The following is a 20,085-nucleotide window of genomic DNA, read 5'->3' on the forward strand; positions in this document are numbered from 1 at the left end:
TGTTTTAATAAAAGGTGTACATCTTTAACAAAGGGAAAATTAAATTAGAAAAATAAAATAAAATAAAATTCACGTAGCCAGGAGCCCTGTTTCCGGTTTCAAATGGGACGTTTGGTTAACCGGTCAGTTCGTAAATGTAGTTTTCGTAACTTTGTAGTTCAACTGTACTAAAATGCTACCATGATACTTAGATGGAATACTTTGTACTGTTTCCAACCTTTGTGATTCTACTGGTATGCCAATAAAATTAAAATGTTGCCACTGCTGTACTTTTCTACAAATGCACATCCCACTGAACTGGATTTGTATTACCATTGACTCTCAGAACCATTGCGCAAACACTGACAATCATCTGGGTTGCTTGTTACTTTAAAAGTTTTATAAAACATGGTGTGAGCTGTACTCTGAAATAAAGAGCTTGCTGAATCTCACTGCTGTAGACGGTACCCTTTAATGGCAGTATGTACAAGTAAGTACTCCATTACGTACAGAGCAAAGGTGGTCTTATGCAACACCGCCCTCTAATGTTAATTCTCCATATTCTTCTGCCCTCTACATCCAGTGTAGATAATTGCATACAGTAATTATAAGCTTTTCCATTTGGAAAGCTTTTAGCAGCGGCTGCCTGTAATTATCTTTGGCAATAATGAAGCACCCCAATACAAATCTTAAATGCAAAAATAAAACTGTTACGTAATTAGGGTTCCTTTGTACTGGGAGAGGTTTATCTCTGTACATTTGTTCCATAATGCAAATGACCGACTGTCTGGCTGGTAGGATAGGAACACAATTCATTGGCCAAGATCGGAACAATGGCCATGGAATCAGTTAGTTACTCATTGTTACAGATCCCTGTCAGTTCTCACTCACTCAATCAAACCCAGTAGTGGCACATAAGGCTCACAGAAGGTCCTGCCATATTCTGTCCTGGGTACCCCAGTGAATTTCAGGTCTTTCTTGATTGCTCTTCACAAAATTGTTCTGGGTCTTCCTCTTCTGCTGCGTCCTTCTAGGGTTCATTTCAGAGCTGTCTAAGCTGGGATGTAGTCTTCCATGCGCATGACATGATCCATCGAGATGATGGTGATGTCTTCTTGCTTTGTGGTTTGGTTGAGTCTGGAATTGGAGATGCTGTTTTTTTCTTAGGCAGGTGTTAGGGAAACTAGAAAGTTTATTCAGATCATACCAAGGGTACATTGCTTTGATAAATCTTCACTTTAGCTTCCCTACTGTACTTCAATGATTTCTAGACTGGTCTCAATTTTGCAATCACACCTCTGGCCTTGATGTCATCTTCAGTTCCACTTTGTTGGCTAATGATACTTCCAAGGTAAGTGAATTGCAATGCAATTTCGTCAGCGTAGTCTAGGTCTTCTAGGGTGCAGAACAAGGTCCATCTGATGCCTGCCTGTTTGTGTGTTGTGGCCTTCATTACCCAGTCTATGGCAAGGTTGAATAGGGGCATCGACATGACACAGCCCTGTCTGACACCAGATTTCTCTGGGAAATCAGTCTGAGGTGCCCACTGTGCATGAGAAATCCTTACAGAACAGCTTAATAAGTGCTACTATTTTTGCCAGGATTCTATAATGTCTCATGATTTTCCACAGGCTGTCTCTGTGCACACTGTCAAAGGCGATTTCAAAATCCACAAAATATATATAAAACTCCCTTTGCCATTCATTGCATTGCTCTAGGATGTTTCGCAGTGTGAAGATGTGTTCTGTTGTTCCTCTGCCTCTTCAGAAGCCATCTTGTTCTTGTCTTAACTGTTTATAAATGGCTGAATATATCCAGGTCATAATAATCTTGCTAAAGATTTTACTTGGATAGCATTTTTGCAATTGATGAGATTGCCTTTCTTAGGTATTTTGATAATCTTTCCTGAGATCCAGTCTTCCGGGAGCTCTTCTTTTTCCCATATTTCTATGAAAAGAGGCCACAGGGCATCTTTTCCAGGTGGTGGTGACATATCAACTGTAATGTCTCTTTCTGTCAGTTGTATGTCAGCGGTTTTATCTGGGTCAGGTCAATTTAACATTTCCAGAAAATGTTCTATCTATCTCCTGCCCTCTAATTTCCTGTTCTTGTCAAGGATTGGGCTGTTGGGGTGGTTCTTACTTCCTCAGATGTGTCTTGTGATTCTATAAACAGTGCTCATCTCATACTTTGCCGTGGCTGTTTCTGCTTCATTTGCAAGATTTATTTTTGTCATTTCTCACAGATTCCTTCACAGTGTATTGGCTTCAACACAATGAATACCTAGTTGATCTTTTTGACGTTCTGACTTTGTTTGGTTGATCTGTTTAAAGCTTTCTCTGATTTATGTAGATCCATGTGTTTTGAAGCCTAGGATTATTTCACTCGTCTTGCTGTAGGCATTTGTTATGTTGTTCCATTTTGAATGTATGAGTGGATCTTATGTTATGTACAGTATGTTGTTTTCTTCTTCTTGGAGGGTCAATACAACCTGTATGTAAACTACATTTTAAATACACCACACTTGTTATATAAATTACAGAAACATCTGTCATTTGTGCCAGTCAGTGAGTTATGGGGTAGTACATTTACACAATGGTAGCATTGCATGTGTTTGCAGATTTTTTTGGTTATCACCACTAGATACATACTGTACTTAAAGGTAGACAATACATTCCCCCATCCTTAAAACAGCATACAGGATTTGGTACATATCTTACCCTCGCTGTGAAGTCTACAGCAGCACCTCGGTTGAGCAACAGTGTGGCAACATTGATATTTCCGTAGTGAGCAGCTATATGAAGCGGGGTAAAGCCACTCTGGAAGAAAAATGAAATACAATGGTTATGAATTGTGGCTGAGAATCACAACTGTCTCTTCATTGACTGGGCCTAGCATTTTTGTGAAAGTCAATGTGGTTGCTGACTTTCTGTTTACAATTTAACACATTAACTATTCGCCACAAGCCAGTTATATTCTGAAGAATGAGCCAGTTTGGCATGCAATTTCACTGATTAGATATATTTTCTATCCCTTAAAGAAAGCGTGGATTACTTTAGAGCTCAAGAATTAGATAAAACCTCCTGAGGTATAATTTAAAGTTCTTTATAATGTCTGGTGACTCACAAATGACACACAAATTACATTTCATTTAAATATATGTCGTTGTATGTGTGGAAAATTAACCTAGCAACGTAAATTAACATGTCAAGGCTTACAATTAAACCACAAATAAGCGTTTTTTGTTTCTTATAAACTACAGCACTATTGTTTAAGTGATAGGAAAGCTCAGCCTCAATATGTATTACACTGAGGCCTATCTTTATGCAAGGTGAATTAAAATTAAGCAAGACAGTTCGGGTGTGAGCTGTTTAATTATAAAGATTTTAGTATGTCCAATAATCCACAACAAAGCAGGTGGTTACCAGAGGTTAATGTCAGTCTTGTTGGATATTTTCACCTCATGCTGTTAAAGCTCTGACAGGAAGTGCATTAAATGTGGTAAACACCAGCTCTGGGGGTGGATTATCATTATTATAAACCATAGGAATGTTTTATAAAATAAAGAAACTGTTTGTTTATAAAGAAGAAAAAACATTTAAAATGCTGGACTTTCTTGTGAGGTCACATTTGCCCCTATTTACTGTGGGTTTAACCCCACACTAAAGAAATGCCCTTGCTGGACTTGTGCATTAACCAAAGCTTTATTCTCACAATTTTTGTTTACACTTTGACCTAGTCTTTTTATCCTGCCTCAATGCTATACATTTGGTAGAACTGCTCTTTCCATTTCTTAGTTAAAGGTAATAAGACCCCACCTAGAGTATAACAACTAACACAAGTGTAAGTGGCTGGTACTATTACCTATAGTACAGGAAGTAAATGTACTGTATAGCACTGTGGCAAGATACACTGGCTACACAAGTCAAATAAAGAAAAACAACAAAACAGCAAACAGCAAAATGTAATTCTAAGAATTTTGTTCGGATAATATTTTTAGTGTACATTAAAAGGTCAATTAACAAAAACGGGGGAAGAAATGCTGTTCTAAACTTTTTGCAAATGTTCAGACAATATAAACTGGTCTGTTTTAATCTATTATTTAAAAAATATATTCACCATACTGGTATATTACAACCTTTATCCTGGATGTCTAAGGCAGAGGACATTCTTTGGCTGCATACACCGGAATAAGCAGAATTCAGTTGAGAGTTCCATTTGGTTTATAATATTTTGAAATCTTATATTTGCTCTTCACAACTGTTTTTTTCAATCAATGAGACTGATATTGAACATGCAGTATAATTAGTTCCCCAACTACCAGACTCTAGAAGGAAGTGCATTTGCAAATGCGAGCCTTGTAGCCATGCTGACTGTAGGAAAAACAATCTTAGGAAGTTTGCAAACTCTGGAGTCGCTGGGTCCTATTTATTCGCTGGCACCTGCAAGGGTAAGTGTCATGCAGAAGCCTGAGGATTAAATCTGAGATGCACAGTTGTGATAGGGTTATCTGCAGCTGCGCCACTGAGTGGTTTACAATATGAACCCTTACCCCCCCCCCCCAAAACAGCTATTTCACTGCTTTGGTTATTTCAGTTTCAATTTTTTTTGCTAAAAGTGAAACTTCCTTTTACATTTCAGCCTGGCACCAGTTAAAAGTTGTACAGGTAATAACCAATGCTTTAAAAACATATTTACATACCTCTCATTAGCATAATATATTTTTGGTGAAGTACATGTATCCTGTCACAACACTATAGATTCACTTCCTGTCCAACAAAAAATGAGTCTTAAAACCCGCTGCACAGGGAGTTCATCTTTTATGTGGTGGCAAGTGGACTACTCAAATAAAAGACAAATAAAGTCTGGGGAATGTTATTAAGCTAATGAAAGGGGAAAACATTTTTAAAGCCTTGATAATTACCCCTCTAACAGGCACCTATCCCTGAAAACTCCACACAAAAGGGCCTTCTCATTAACTCATTTAAAGATATTACTACAAGATGAGAGTTAAGGTAAACACCACAGGGGAGGATCGTCAAGATTCTCACAGCATAGACTGAAAACGAAATCAAAATTTTGGCAGAAATTAAATATGTTTTATTTCGAGAATAATACATTTGTAAGGCAGTTTCACTTTAATAATAATAATAATAATAATAATAATAATAATAAACTTCAGCTGCATACACCCCTGCTGTTTGTCCCAGTTACTATTACATGCTACTTTTTATAACTAAAGCAAACATCTACTGAAAAAAGCAAGCAGAGAAAAGGAAAGAGATGATGCAGCAGCAGCACTAAGGAATGCGAAGTGGTGCAGTCAGTGGATACAGTATATATATATATATGTATACCTCCGTCGTTCTATTCACCACCATCTACGATACCGGCAGTCAAGAAAAGATAAAAACGAACTTTTAGTGTACAGTTGGGGTGACAATGGGTACACAAAGCTACATGATGACTAAGTGACAAGAACGTCAATGATAACAAGCACAGAACGAACGGTACATATACTACAAAGAAAGGATACCTGCTGTAACTGCCTTGAGACATGCACATTTCTAAACAGGGCAGTCTAGCTCAAGTAGACCAAGGACGGTGGTTTGATCTCCTCAGAAAACAATGAGATAGATGACTGACTGTTACCTCAAGATATCTCAGGTCACACTTGAGAGACAAACATGGCTAACTTCGATATAAGTGTTTGTAGTGGAGAGCCTATGAGATTTGTTGTGGAGAAAACAATGTCCTCAAAATGTGTTGTGTGTTTGATCTCCTGCTGTATGCACACACCACTGACACTGGGAGGGATGAAATGCCATATACATATATCTTTTTTAAATTTCAGGAACAGACCTTACTGTGTATCTGAAATGTATAAGTTTCACAGTGGGGTAATTATCCCTGAACTTTACCTGAAATTACTGATAGGGTCGAGCAACCACCTACCCATAACTGGGTCTACTTGGAGCTGGAATGACCAGCATGATACAGTACTGTTTTAATGTATGGATTTCAATTACTTAAAAGTTATTTTTCAACAATTTAAATACATAGGCATAATGCATGTACTAATGAGTAAGTGCTATGTATACCTACATAGTACTTCATGTCTAATATACTGTATATTACATATTACACTTCAATCTGGCCCAATAAAATTTACCAAAAAGTACAAATTTGGTCAATTTTAGACGGCCAACCAGACAGAAATTGATACAGCCAAAAGTACTTACATGTCATTAGTACAATAATAATGCCTGTGCACTTACATGGTACATTAATCAATGGTATACTTTATCCAAATTTCACATCTGCTTAACCATGATGGAATAACACAACTTAACGTTAATAGGAAATCTTTTCTTATTCTAAACTCACATGAAACATAAAAATATTGTTTACTGGACTAACAAAACTAAAACACAGGATTACACTGGGCCCTTTTCACAATTAAAATAAATAAATAAATAAATAAATAAAAAATAAGTCTGGATTTATGAATGAAATACAGTCGGATATCCAGGAAACTGTGTTGGACTGTTTCTGTCTAAAAATCTTTAAAGAAATAAATACTTGAAGTGCAATATTTCCTATTCTAGAGTTCCACAGGAAACTGCATGACACAGAAACTCTAACCGACCTTGGACTCCACGTCTGCGTTGTGGTCGCTCTGTAAAAGCAGTGCGGCCGCCTTGGTGTCGTCTTTGCGGGCTGCGATGTGAAGAGCTGGGAGCCGGACCTTCCCTTTGGTGTCGTTCTCCAGCAAGAGAGACACCACCTGGTCATGGCCTTGCTGCAGAGCAACTGCCAAAGGTGTAAAACCATCCTAAAGGGAAGACACCCAGAACATCAGTGAATGATCCCTTTATTTTCAAATACTGGTGCCTTTTCTTAATGCAAATAATTATAAAAACATTTTCTAGCTATCAAAAGAATGCCATCAATATACACTGTATGTCTTAAAATAGCAGTTTTGACAGGAAAACGTGTTATACTGTCGCAAACATATATTAGAAGTAAACTATGTTAAGTAAATCTGTTTTCAAACTCTCTTTCCCTGCTTTGGTCATTTTACCTGGAGTAAAATTGTGCCCACCCCTTCACCCCCTTCTGTCATTAATCAACCAGCTGCTTCCCCTATTGACAGACAGGCATTGTAGTCAGTAACATGCTTTAACCCCGAATACACTGCTGAGGTGACCTAGGAAGTGAAACAGTAGTGACACGCAAACCGAGAACTTTCTTTAATCTAGTATAGTGCCAGAAATGATGTGTTAAAATGGAAATGCATGCTTGCTATGACATGTGTTTCTTTTAAAACTACACATTTGAGAGCTCTGCAGCGAATGGGGATACAGTACCACGGCGCAAATCTAAATACCAACAGCTTTAACATGTTGAATTGGGACTAAACTGCAATTTTGCAAGACAAAATATATTTAAGACTCAAATACATACTAGAGATGCTGGTTTTCTCAAAGTCCCTTCTTTTAATGATTTAAACGATGGCAGGGTTTAGATCCGTCACTGCCTTCGTCCAAGGGGATTTTACATTATGCAATTAAGAGTCAAGTGAAGAATTAAACAGCAACATTATTCTAAATGCAAAGACGTAATCTAAACAATAACTCTTATTAATCACTTTTTAAAAAGCTGTCACCGAATAGCATACAGTTACTATGGTATGGTTTGAAATGTATTTTTCTTTACGACTGTAAGTCGCCCTGGATAAGGGCGTCTGCTAAGAAATAAATGATATTTAGTACACCTTTGGGGAATACAATAATTAATTAAAGTACACAACTTAACCATTACTTACTGTACATAATTATTGCCACTCCAACAATTTTAAATAACCTATCATATCGGATGTTAAATCCCTTTGGCTGCTTATTAGGAAAGATTGTTGATGTTCCTCATATATCCACATGTGGCATTTCCATGCCGACATTCATTATCTTTTGATCTTTCCAATGTCACAAGACCACATTTTTCTAAAAAACATTACTGATGAATATTGATTATTAGCCACAGCCATACATAATTCAGGAATTCTAGCTGTGGCAATACTACAGTCTTGTGTATTTTAGAGGATGGTACTTTTTGATAGCCTCAGCCTACAGTTGCAACCAAAGGGCTGTGCTTAAAGGTATGCAGCATTTAGCAAATTAGGAGCTATTACTACATCGTCTTTGAATGCAAAATCATAAAATGTGTAAATATTTTTAACATACAATACAGTACAGTGCAGTACAGTAACCAGATCAATGCCATGGGCTCAGTCTTACATTTTCTCACATTAATTAGGGAAACGTGTATTTGGATCATACAGTATTTTTAAGAACTGAAGCAGCAACAAAGCTAAGGTGAGTTTATCTACGCTGAACCCAGGCAATGTTTCAGCACTTTTTTGTGTGCTTTTCTCTCACCACTTCAAATAATTTGCGTGCTTGGGAGGGGTCCTCGAGATGAAGCCAAAAGTAAACCTCAGCGTTTTGTTTAAGCTTAAGTTTCTGCTTCTTGCATAGCTTGAGAATTACAACATAGAAGACAGAGCGATTGCTTGTTGCTTGCAAAGGCTACTGGGAGACAAAGTTGCCAAGTTAGGAACTCCCTTCGAATTGATCTGTGTCCTTTGAGTGATGTGATTACATCATGTTCCCATGGGTTCAAGGTCAAAACAGTTCCACATAAAAGCAACAGATTTAAAAAAATATATATATCTTGTTATTTTTACATAAAAAAAAATAATAATACACATTCTCAAAAAGTACTTCCCAGAAACTAAACCAGCTTTACTGTGAATGCAACTAAATATTTGGTTTATATTTTTGGGTTTGTTGTTAGTTGAGGCTAAATAGCATCAATGGACAAAAGAGTACAGCTTTCTAAACAAATACTCAATCCTGTAAGATCCATGAATGTTACCAACAATAAAATGGCACTTTACCTTGCAATCATACTGTACATGCCTAGCAAGCACTGCACCCATGCCAGCTGGCTGGGCTACAAGTATGTGCTTCCAGTTACACCACCAACAGATATTAACAACACTTGGGTTCCTACTGTCCTCCGTTCTTAAATTAGCATGGATCTCCACAACAGTCTTGTTTTGCAAAATTGTATCATGGTGCTATTCATTTAATTTCTTCATATTTGTGACAGAATTTAACATTAGCAACAAAAGCGTGGACCACCCCCCCCCCCCCCCCCCATAAAAAAAAAAATATATATATTAAATGAATACCTTATAGTCACCAAATTTGCATATTACATTTTTTATATGTTTATTATATTGTGATATGGTTTTTAAATCATCACTTATTAACCTTTCTGCACTCATGGATATTTGACATGTGTCACTTTTAACTCTTGGAACTGTCTCTGAAACAGGCCTGTGGACGGTGGAATTTCCATGAGGCAAGTATAAAAATGATTTGCTGGGGCAGATGTCACTCACCTCTGTTGCAATGCTTTGAGTGGAGCCATTGTCAAGGAGATACTTGACGACTTCAAGGTGGTTTTCCTGCGCTGCCATATACAACGGTGTGAAGCCATTCTGTATAGCAAAAACAACCACCATACATTACAATTCATCAATTTCTGGAAAAGCACATTGAGTTATCAAGTAATACATTAGATTGTTAACTTATCTAATTATGTGCCTAATTACAAACAGACATTGCTGTGTTACTCAGTCAGTTCTGTTAGATTTAACAGAACTGTTAATATGCACCAATACACTTTAAGCTGACATTTCAGGGTATCTGAGCAAGTTGGCTGTTGCCATGTACCGATAATTATAAATGGACCTTAGACAGTACATGGAGTCTTACTGACATAATGTTACACAGTTCACAAGGCAACTTAAATGTACTTCCTAAGTGCAGGTCCATTATCACTTTGTAATGCACCGCCAGTTGGCTATTTGATCGATGAAGTACAAATGGCAATAGTACACAAGAAAATGGCAAGGAGCAACCCAGCATTGAAATCACTATGCTATATTTTTACTGTGGTGCATTACAGGAAGCATATATAAAAGGGGACCCCTGTAGTTATGATAAATTCAATACAAAGACAGGGAGGGAGCAGTGAAAATAACTGCTAATCTATTTCACATTCTTGATTCTATTTCAGAGGTTTAATAACAGCCAATGTTAAAGTGTAACAGAACCCCTGCAGTGTTTACAAGAAACACATCACCTTTTCTATGTCCCTTGTTGTTCAGGTGCCAGCATATTTTTCAACCAATTGTTTTTATATTTTTATTCACACATCACAGGTAAATCAACTAGGGAATTGCTTTTTTCAATTTGTACCCTAGATTTCTTCTTCTAAACATCGCAGTGTATCCAGATCATGCTCCCTCCTGCAACAATGCTGGTGCTCTGATTGAAAAGAATGGCATATTGTGGGAACAGAAAACCAGCATTGTTGTAAGGGGAGTTGTTGTTGTAAGGGGAGCATGATCTGGATTCACTGGAATCCTTATAAGAGAAATTCTTATATATATTCTTATATATTCTATAGAGAGCTCACAAAAAAACATTTGCCCTTCTTTTCACTGCAGTGAAAATCTTTAGATTTTTTTTTTGTGCTTTTTTTCACCCTTTAATTTGCGATATACTGATTTAAATCTGCCGGTAGCAGCTGTAGGTTACATTGTATGGTTGCAGCTAAATTACTAAAGTGAAATTGACCTGTTGCACAGGAAGAGAATATGTGTATGAATAAGGAAGCAGTGTAATGTTTTAATCAGTATTTGATATATCTGCACATCCCAAATGAAAACATAGAACAATCCAAAAGAACACTAGAAAATGAAGAATCCATCGCAATGCTGTTAATACGATGACATATTTCAAAGCATTCAGCTCTTTAAATTGGTTTGTAAGAAATCAAAGCAACTCAAGAGATTAGCGTTGTACTACACAGCTCTCTGTTATTCCTCTCATTAAAATAGAAATAAAATAAAGATGATGATGGAGAATAATATTCCCTGACCCTTTCTAACATTTGAGTGCGTCTTTACAGTATTGTCATGGCAGCTCAGTGCTGCAGTCGTGGTCCACCCTGAAACGATCTATCACACAACGACCGCCTTCCTGCATCAGTCAGGGAATGCTGACAACCTGTAACAACACAGCAGCCTACACAATGCACATAGGTTCAACTATACTCCAGCAATCCTTCCTAGGGCTTATTTAAAACCCACACACTTTTCCACAGGTCTTGTCTCTCATTATCTATTCTGATCATGTAACAATGCAGTTAGTGAAACAGCAGAGACCTAATCCTAAAGACAAAGGGGGTGTCTCACACTACAGGGCTTTGTGAGGTGCACGATTGAATTTCACAGTCGCCATTCAGCTTCAAGTAAGCACCCCAAAATCAAAGAAACCGCTGCATTTAACAGCCAGAAGAAAAAATCCTGAATTCTTTGTCAAATTTAGTTTTGTGACATATACTGTACGTGTGAATTGGATTTTTATGGGTGTAGTGCACTATCCACTGCGCTACCCAGAACGGTAGTCTGTTCAGTGTAAATGCTGTCATTTTAAATACCACCTCAAAAATATCACTGTCCCTAGCTTTTTATACATTTTATAGAAATAAATATAATATAATAAGAAATAAAAATAACATAAAACTATATGAGACTTTTACTGTTATCCCTATCTAAGAGACTTATTTGTATTACATAAACAGAAGTTTTATTTAGATATGATACTGTTTATATCTAGTGAATAGACACCAGTGAGTATAAACTGAACAATAACCACTGTTTTAGTTTTGTGTACAGTCATCCTTCATCATTTCACTGAGCTTGCTCCACATAAAAAACATGAAATATTGAGAGCAGTGAATTAGTAAAGGGTCTTTACACAGTAAAAGCAGAGAGCATTTATATTTTACAGTTTTATAAAGATGGGAGCACTGTATACTGTGCAATATTTTAGTACAGCGACCTACATTCAAACTACTGTATGTAGAGGAACTTTGTGTACTAAATTTCATGAAGTCTGGGCGAGATACAAAATACAGCTCATGAAAAAGAAGGTTACACTGACCTAAATTTACATTAAGTAGAACAAGGGGAATCATTCAATTGACATTGAAGACACTGAAAAATAATTCCAGTCAAAACTTTTGTCATTGGATTTATTAATGTTAATATTTCTATGAAATTGTGGAATGGACCACTATTTGAAAGTATTAGGTTTCTTATTATCCAGAAACCCCCACAAAAAATCACATGGCCACATAATGGTAGCCATATCAGGGTGGAAGACTGGGGATGCTAATTTGTATTATTTTGTAATGCCTAAACTCTTCACTAGGAAGCACTGTTGGGAAAACTAGTGCAGATGTGCTCTTCCCTCAAGCTAGAGTCCTGCATCGTGTCGGGTACCCGCGGGTAACCTGCATAGCAGGTTGGGTTCAGATCAGAATGTGAACTTTTTGTGGTTTGCGGCTCAGATTCGGGTCAGAAAATGTCATTTTCGGGTCAGGCTCGGGTCTGAATTTGAATCACCAAAAACTTTTTTCTGTCCTTTCAGCATACTCGTCTGTAACCCTTTTCCAAATAACACATTAGAAGATAAATGTACCGTTTTTTCCTGCACTAAAGCAGGAGGCGATTTGGGAGAAGTCAGCTGACTAAGCAGTGTTCTCAGTTTATTTTGCCGTTTGTTTGATACGTCGCAAGATTCTTTTATCACACCTGCTTGGTGATATTAAAAATGCCTGTGGACGAGGTGAACAAAAGATAGCGCAGGGTTTATATCATGTAGTGGATAATAGTTAGAGAGGTAAATTAGAATTGTGGAATTCTTTTGGAATCACAGCGAATGAAAATAATGAACATGTGACTGGATTCATTGCTTATAAAACCTGTCATTATGTTTGTGTACGACAGCCACATAACTGGTACATCATGTGTGCGAAAGCACAGGTGTAGCCCCCTTTCAACTGGTGGCACGAAAGGAATAGACAGGTATTTTATAGTAAATTAAGTAGAGATAGTTAATATGTTACAATGTTAAAATATATCCAGACCACTAGAGAAAGCTACCACGTTGTACAGCCTGTTGTGTAAACTCAATCTGTAGAGAATGGTAGAGATATCTGTGTGTGAATGTGAGAGTGTGAGAAAGGAAGTCAGTACAGGACAAACACTTGCAGGTTTGGGCCGGGTTGCAGGTCTTATTAAAGCGGATTGGGTCAGGTCGCGGGTAGGAAGACTGTGTTGCAGCGGGTTGCGGGTTCGGGTTGGGTCCTATAGTAGCGGATCCAGGTCGGAAGTGGGTTGTAAAAATCGGACCCGTGCAGGACTCTGCCTCAAGCCCCTGTCAATCAGTGCTATCTCTGTGGGGGGAGGTCAGTACTCTATAACGTGAAGCTTGTGTGTTCAACCACTGTAGATTGGTCTCTTCACTGCCTCCTGACCAGTTTATAGGCTGCTCCACGCTTCAGAAATGAAGCACTATATGTGGCCCACATTATTGGATTGTTAGCACCCAGGCTCTGTCACTACCGCCAGTGCATAGCAGGATGTTTTCTAATGTGGAGCAGTAAAGTGCACTGAAGCTGTATGTGTTTCAAGAAATTCAAGAAACAAGACAACAAGAACTATCTGGTGTACACGGAGCAGCATTGTATATTTAATAACAGCGCTGTGTTGAGACTGAGAAACAATTCTTACCTGTGATTGGGCATTCACATTTGCTCCGTTCGTGACCAGCTCTTTCACCACCTCGTTCTGTCCAGCTAGTGAGGCTATATGTAGCGCAGTGTTTCCTTTCTGAAAAGAGATGTAAACAAGTGAGCTAACATATCAAACACCTGTGCTCACACATACAGCCAGTGTTGATACAGTATGCAGTCCCGTGCTGACATTAAAAAAAATGAACCAGTTGCCAAGAATGTGGCAAAGCTAATATACTAGCAAAAATAAAGTAATTTTAAATTAGTTTTTTTTAATGTATAAGCTGTGTGGTTATTTATTCATTGTTATATACCTATTTGTTTCTCACGCAGCAAGCCAAAACACATAACTCGTAAATAAGAGCACTTGTTATTGACATCTCTTGTATTAAAAGGGGTATTCATTTTCTCCCATTAGGTAGTTTGCCATTTATAAGAACAGACTTAAAGCTCAAACTAATAAGCTGTACATTAAATATGTAGTAATTAAGGATTAATTGCATCAGTCTTCTTTGAAAATATTGCAAGGTAAAATAATACTGTATACCTAAATAAGGTTTGAAATTCTAAAATAAAGAACTATAAAAGTAATCTTCATACTAGTAAATGCATACATTTATTGATACACTAAACTGCCTATATGTTAACCCTTAATAGAGACCCTAAAGTGTGTGTGTGTGTGTGTGTGTGTGTGTAAGTATATATATATATATATATATATATATATTTTTACAGGCTAAACTTCATTAAAAAAACCCTTTTTATAACGAACACCCATTTTTAATGATCCCAACAGCAAGAACCATTTTTTCCAATGCTAATTAACCATATTAGAACGATCACGTACAGGATCGACCTGGATACTACGATCTCAGTGCTGACTGACAGTGAACTTTCACCAGTGTCAAGTGTGTTATTCTCTCAGTGAAAACAAAGACCATGGTTGACTAATTCAAAGATAACGCTAATTCAAAGATGACCTATTGTAGTACGAATCATATATGACAAATGCAATTTTTGACTGTCTGTCATCTTCACACAAACTACAACCAGGCAACGGGCATGAAAAGCAATCTACGCTGGATAGTTTTTTCAAGAGAAAGGACATGTAATTACTGTATTCAGCATGTAAGTGTACACTCTTTCCTTTTTCATTTCTTTACTGTTTTCTTTTAAACATACCTGTAGCAGGGTGATTGCCCTGCACAGGGGGAAATTAGTGTTGGTGTAATTTGTATGTGGAAACAGGTTTGTTTTGTGTACTTTTTTTAGTTGTTATGTTTGATCAAATGATTGTTTACAGACGGGCGCTCGATTGAGACTTGCTGCCTGCTAGGTTTGGTTGAGAGGAAGGGCAGCGAGTGATTGGCTGTGCTGGTCCTCAGAGCAGGACGCCTCGTTCAGTAAGGCTAGCGCTCGCCCTGTGTGGTACCTTTTATTTGTAGTTTTTGTACTGTGTTTTATTTTGCCTTTTGTACAGTCTTCCGTATGTGTCCTCTGTGCGTTACCATCGTTGGTAGTGTCACATGACCCGTTTGTTTACTTTCTGTTTTGTGTTTAATAAATCCTACGCACCTGTGTCGGTGTTTCAACTCCAACTCCCATGTCTCTTTGTCTTGCAATGCGGTTACCAACACATGTGACACAAGTACCTTGTCACAATACCGTTTAAATGTTGATCAATTTGGAGGAATCTTCATCTAAGTACTATATATTGATGTTCAATTCAAATTTGCTGTTGTCATTATTTTAATACAGAAAAACACCAAACCCTATTGTAGTGAACACCCTGATATAACAGACATTTCTCCAGGTCCCATGGGGGTTCATTATAGTCAAGTTAGCCTGTGTGTGTATATATATATATATAACTATAATGTTTTTTTTTTCATTTATTTCAAGAGGCTAATATTCACATTGCATAAAAACATATTTGATCCTTGTTCTGAAAAGGGTTAAACAAACACATAATTGTTTCTGCTCTGTGTTGTTAATTTTCCAATAGGGAGTAAAAACTGCAGCAGCAGCAGCACCAGTAGGGACTCCCTGACAAGGCATAGTGTAGTGCTGAGTCCAGCCACACCCGACTCAACAGGGCCGCACCACTATGATAGCATGGCTAATACACTTTAGTGCCTCTCTATGACATTAAAGACGATTGGTTCCTCCAGAAGTGTGCGTTTCAGATTGGGTGGAGCATCTCTCTCAGCATATTGCAGCTCTCCAAGTAGGGCTATACGAGCAGATAGCTGACCTTTGTTGATGCATCCACATTAGCTCCCTGCTTTATCAGCTCGACAACAACCTCTACATGGCCTTCTTTGGAAGCAAGGTGAAGAGCATTCAACCCATTCTGAAAATTAAAAAAGAAGATATCAAACATGTGGAGAATACAATTGCAAAACACAGCACTGGACAGTCAGTTTACACTGTGAAATGCAATCATTTTGGAAATAGATAACAGTTACGAATGTATAGAACCAAGGAATAAAATGGCATTTCTGCAAAAATGCAACTTTTCCTGTTTGTTTATGGTTTGATCTCATTATTGGTTGTGTTTTTCCTTTGTGAAAAAAAAAAAGTTTTATTTAGACTAAGGAGCTTTGAGAATGTATCCCCATGTTTTGTAATTAACAACAGTGGGGATTACCATAGTGATTACCAGAGATGCCATGTCTCAGATGGGTTGCCTCTGAGACATACAGTTTAAGACACAACCTCATGGTCACATGACAACCTAGGAATATATCAATCTCTCACAGGTCAAAGGTAAAGGTAAAAAAAATAAAATAATAACAATTCATGTGTACACTTGCATGCACCCTGACACATTATACAGAAGAAAACATTAATGAAATACTATATTAACACTGTATACTGTAATAATGTTCATATTATTTGTATACTATGTGTGTAGGAATTCAGTTCAGATCAAAAGCAAGTATGTCGGTAACATCCCACGCCACAGCTGTAAATGTCATGAAAAAGTCAAATCAGTACATCGCACTGTTGCAAATTACTGTACACACGTTGTACATTGACATAATAAAAGTAGTTATCCAAATTCAGCTGTTTAATTTAGGTTTAAACATACTGTATAACATAAATCATTGTTTTAGATTTTTACAGAAGAAAAATAAACTGACTAACATGCAGTATTGGATGTTTGACTTTCAGCAGAACTTTATTAATTATGGTATTTATATCTACCACTGTTTAGATCATTACTGACCCCACTCTCTTTTACACGGATGGTACTTGACACATAAAAAGAACCCTAAATGTACATCCCATACAGTGCTCGTGGGGTACCCTCTATGTATTCTTATTTTTTAAATACTGATCTTTTCACATGCAGAGCATTTTTATTGAACTCTCTGACCTGGTTGCAGATGTTGATGTCGACCCCAGTCTTCAAGTAGTCAAGGGCCTTTTCTATGTTTCCAGCCCGTGCAGCTCTCAGGTAACTGGCATTGCTGTCAGACTGTGAACAAAGAAAAAAATGGTAAATTTAACATGGGATATTGAACATTATTATGGCTTCAATTATGGCTTCATTCCACTGGCTCCCAGTACGGTTTTAGTTGATATGAATAATGGCCTATGATTCTGAATTTCACCCCAAGTCCTCTGCACTTCCATGGATGCAAGCGTGCCAAGACTTCCTTGACTTATCCTGGGTCAAACAGTGAAGGCCTTGTTATGCCCAAGGCTATTGAAACATGAACAGAGAGGACAGGCATGTGTTTGGTTTGAAAACATATTTACTTTAACATGTTTTTTTTTAATTTAATTAGCTATCTTTCCAGTTAGGTCCGCTCAATTAAATACTTTTTGTCAGTTTCTCAGAGAAGACTTAGATAAACAAAGGATGGACATGGAAATGCAGGATTGGAAATAATGCCTCTTTTCCACTGTATAACCAAGCCGCGCCAGGGCCCTACCGAGCGCTCACAGTGTAGTTAAGGGGAGCCTGGGTTGTTTTTCCACTGCAGAGCTGTGCTACTTACGTCACACGCAATGAAAGACGCTGTTATGTTATTAACTCAGTTTGTCAAAAGATGTGCAAACAAATGGTGTTAAAAAATCAATAGACCAACAGTACAGCTGTATCTTGTATTGCTATATTTTGTAAATATATTTAGGAATGTCTTTATAATCCACAAATTTTACTGATTATATCGACTTACTGAAGTTCAATTAGTTCTGTTGAAGGGGAAAAAAGAAGGTTGTACAAATATGATTTGCCAAAGATATCCAGTTTAAGGATAGTTGTTGTTTTTTATAGAGTCGTTTTTTGTTTGGGTGCTACAAAAAAAGAAGCTGCGCGAGCACAACGAGAGCTGTAGTTGTATGAATGCTACAGCTGTACAGTATTTTGTTTGACTATATTTTTGTAAATAAGTTTAGAATTGTTTTATTTTTATTGTTTTTCTTTATATTAATATAATAAAGGTCAAGGATGACAAATCTGATAGCATGTTGTGTTTTTGAGTGTGTGAGTTAAGTGTACCGTACCCACGATTTATGTCCATTTGCTTCAAATCGTCAGAAATTCTGGCATAAACTTTCTCATTTCTGAGTCCAGGTCTTCCTGAACACTTCTATCTACAGAGAAACTAGAGCTGGCACTTCCTCCGCTTCCCAAGGCTGTACTTTTCTCTCATCACACTCGCTGCCTGCCATGTTTGTTGTTTTTCTTTCTGGAGTGTACCGACTGATTCAATGTAATGACGAAAATCCTTAACCCCGCCACTGGCTCAGCTCGGCTCGCAGGCGGATTCAGATGTCTTGTGAGGCCAGAGTTTAACGTTTTGGTTCTCGCTCGGCTCGACAAATAGCCAGTGGAGACCCAACAATACCTGTACCGTACTGAGCCCTCACAGGTCGGATGTGCCAGTGGAGAAAGGGTATAAGGCTCCAATTGCATAGCAGTTTGATCCAATACAGATCCTGATTCCAGTTTCCAGGTTGCTATGCAGTCATTACATACAAGAATTGCATGCTGTTATTAACTGAAGTACCAAATGTACCCTTTAATTATATTCAATGGTAATGCAGTGGCACTTCAAAAGGCAATACAATGGTCCTGTGCCCATGGCTTATGGTAGCACTGGGGCAGTTACAATAGTGTGTGCTATTAGTATAATACCAAATTTGAAAAATGTTAATACCTTGACAAACCACTGGTGTCATACACTGCTGTTAATCCATCACACGCAGCAAGATATCAATACGAGTAACCGTATCAGGACCAATGTGTGATGTGTTTCAAGTCCATGGTGTTGTCATTGCTGATAATGCTGTGATCTGCTCACGGTTCTGTTAAGGGTTTTCCAGGGGTGTTCAATAACACTCAGAATTTCTTTTTAAAATCACTCAAATCAGAAAAGAATATAAAATCTATGATGATATACAGTAGCTATTAAAAGAAGACAGGAAACAAACAAATGTTTTATCAAAGCAGTCTAAAGGGGCAATTAACAGTTCATTACCAGACTTCTGCAGACTATATTTAGCCACAAGCACAACAGCGTTACTTTACACTGACAGGCTCCTGTTGACAGGCTGCTTTTCCAGGAAACAGGCAGGCATTTATAATTTCAATAAGGCTAAAACTGAGAAGCACTCTGGCAGTAAAATCTGTTTACTTAAACGCATGTTACTAAGCCTTCAGAGGAATGCCCATACACCTCCCTAATTGCTTTTACAGAGAGAAGTTAAAAAAAAATACCATTAGAAAACCACTGGCATTACCCTAAAAAAACAAACCCCTAGCACAACCTTGCAGAAAAAAAACATTACCAGCAACTGAAATGCAATGAATATTATACTAAGTGTTGCACAAGGCCAATATGCTCATTGGTTAATGCCACCGTGTACTATATTGATATATAGGAAAATGTCACTACTGTGATACCATCCTAATGGCTTATATGGTTTTAGCTTCCCTTCTCCTACCATTGTCCCCTAGACTACTTCACAGCCACTGTCAGTTGCCACTACCGTGTTGCCATTGGAGAGCCTTTGGTAAATGGTGGTCACAACAAAAAACAATCCATTTCATTTAAACTGAAATTGTCATTCTAGATGTGCAATGTTTTCACCCCATTATCTAATACTCTGGGGAGAGAACCAGAATGTTTCGGCAATAATGGGTTTAAAATTAGAGTTAACAGTCCCTGTTAAACCACTAATCTGAAAGGCACATCAGAATGGTTCCTCTGTCAAAACTTGTTTCTAATAGTGTGGTTGTAACAACCTGATACAACTGTTATATATCACCGGTGATTAACTTTATTACAAATATTTAAAGTGATACAGTAACGATTTTTGAGGTTACATGAAACCATTATTTGGATTCTATTCTGTTACTAATGTATATGG

The 20,085-nt window shown here is 37.6% G+C and overlaps 1 protein-coding gene across 40 annotated transcripts in view; it reads right to left on the reverse strand.

Annotated features, from left to right (window-relative positions):
* LOC117415415 (ankyrin-3-like) overlaps window positions 1-20,085 on the reverse strand; it is a 271,787-nt gene that overhangs the window by 87,752 nt on the left and 163,950 nt on the right. For 32 of the 40 annotated variants that reach the window (XM_059026461.1, XM_059026472.1, XM_059026457.1 and 29 more), the window contains exons 2-8: window positions 17,081-17,182; window positions 15,953-16,051; window positions 13,697-13,795; window positions 9,449-9,547; window positions 6,629-6,814; window positions 5,337-5,360; window positions 2,700-2,798 (exon numbers count right to left, since the gene is read on the reverse strand). In XM_059026461.1, coding sequence (XP_058882444.1) covers window positions 2,700-2,798; window positions 5,337-5,360; window positions 6,629-6,814; window positions 9,449-9,547; window positions 13,697-13,795; window positions 15,953-16,051; window positions 17,081-17,182 — 708 coding nt within the window. The remainder of the gene's footprint in view (window positions 1-2,699; window positions 2,799-5,336; window positions 5,361-6,628; window positions 6,815-9,448; window positions 9,548-13,696; window positions 13,796-15,952; window positions 16,052-17,080; window positions 17,183-20,085) is intronic. The other 8 variants (XM_059026471.1, XM_059026454.1, XM_059026479.1 and 5 more) reach the window with 1 other exon arrangement.

This window comes from Acipenser ruthenus, chromosome 7 (assembly GCF_902713425.1).
Source record: "Acipenser ruthenus chromosome 7, fAciRut3.2 maternal haplotype, whole genome shotgun sequence".
Lineage (NCBI taxonomy): Eukaryota > Metazoa > Chordata > Actinopteri > Acipenseriformes > Acipenseridae > Acipenser > Acipenser ruthenus.